A 1786-nucleotide genomic window follows, 5' to 3' on the forward strand; every position below is an offset into this window, starting at 1 on the left:
ACACACACACACACACACACACACACACACACACACACACACACACACACACACACACACACACACACACACACACACACACACATATATATATAATATATAAACCCCTTGACTTCCAGAGTGCTATAAATACTTATTGTTTGGTAGGATGTTGATGTATTGTTGGTTGGCTAACTGGGTTTACCAATGGTCCCTTTCAAGATGGGAGATGCAAGATATTTTACTCCAGTACAAACTTTTACCCTGCTGGTAGATTTATTTCATGCTTGGTAAAGTGTGTGTAGTAAGCATTAAACAACAAAGAGCTGTGTATTGCACGGTTTTAATGCATGATGCAAAGTCTATAATACCATGATGTGGAGTGTAATGCACGAGTCAGGGTTATTTAATCCAGTTACACCATGGTCCCGCACAGCAAACATTTTATAACAAACATTTGTTTTTTTCTTCAAAGCTCACTAAATATCCTGAAATATAGGAACTTTCTTGTGTTGGCCTCGATGTAGTTTGTATACTAAACAACTGTTGCCAAGCAACAGCATGTTTCTCTCATTCACCTCTCAAAAGCCTGCTGATCTGAATCAGTTAATTAACGTGTTGTTATGGTGACGCCCACAACGGAGTGAAATAACAGTGATTTAACTTGCTAAATTACTTGTATATACAGCAACAATACCACCTGTTGGCGTTGACAACCAGAATAGTTATAAATCTGTCATAAACTAGTCAACAGTTAGTTGAGCAGAACTAGTTTATTTTCAAAGGGAAATCATCGCTGCTGCTTCGGTGGATTTTTCTAGTAGAGTGTCTTGGAGTTGGGATCTCCTTCATCTGTGGTGTTGCAGTTTTAGGTTGGGGGGTGTGGGCTCTGTCAGATGAGACTGGCTGTCTATATTATCCCCTTCTAATGTAATCCACAGCATTCATTAATTTGCCGAGAATATTTTACCTGTCACTTAAACACACATTCAGACAGGTGATCTGGATTTACTCTTTTTAAAAATTAAGTAATAATTTGATCATTAAGCATATAAACAATATAACAACCCCTCCCCTCCTTGCTGAACTTGTGAACATTTTAATAGGAATTAATGAAGCCTGTCATTTTTCCAAAGGTTTAGTTGATGGATCCATTGACATTGTTTATATACCAAAAAAAAAAAAAAAAGCCGGATTTAAAACATTAATTAGCTTTTCATAATTCTGTGTGCAGGTATGTTGAAAGAGCTGGACGCTGTGATGGGCCCACTCAGCCTGACTTCCAGTATGAGCTCAATGGTCCGCTATACAAGACAAGGTGTCCACTGGCTGAGGTTGGACAGCCAAAAGGTGTGATGCTGGACACAATGACAACTGCCTTACCCCGTCTTTCCATCACTTCAGCATCAGCCTGAGACTGGTCTGAACGGTTCCTCAAGCTTCCCAGCTCTTCAAAAACCCTCTCCCAGTTGCTTTGAGTTAATGTCATGAAAACGTTTAAAAATCAAGGCTTTATTCAGGAGCAAATTGAAATCAAACAGGAGAAAACAGAGCAAAAATTACCAAAAGTGCCATTGGGGTGGGCTGGGGTTGGAGGTGGGGGGGTAGGTAGTGTTCTAGTAGTCAAATGCTTGTTGTTGAAGTCCTGATACAGATCTTATTTATTAATATTGTCTCAACTTTTGTTAGTATTTTGACCTCTGATTAGGCGATAATCAGGAAAACGAGGCACTTGAATCATAACCAGACTCATCATGGCGATTCTTGTTATTGATTTTACTTCATTTCTTATAAAAACTTGTTTTCC

General features: G+C 39.0%; 1 protein-coding gene across 1 annotated transcript in view; it reads left to right on the forward strand.

Annotated features, from left to right (window-relative positions):
- The window catches only part of aff1 (AF4/FMR2 family, member 1), a 20060-nt gene extending 18513 nt beyond the window's left edge, over positions 1 to 1547 (forward strand). The window contains 1 exon segment of the mRNA XM_079257141.1: positions 1214 to 1547. Coding sequence (XP_079113267.1) covers positions 1214 to 1335 — 122 coding nt within the window. The 3' untranslated portion in view covers positions 1336 to 1547.
- Positions 1548 to 1786: the final 239 nt, after the last annotated feature.

This window comes from Telmatherina bonti (genome assembly GCF_933228915.1).
Source record: "Telmatherina bonti genome assembly, chromosome: 17".
Taxonomy (NCBI): Eukaryota; Metazoa; Chordata; class Actinopteri; order Atheriniformes; family Telmatherinidae; genus Telmatherina; species Telmatherina bonti.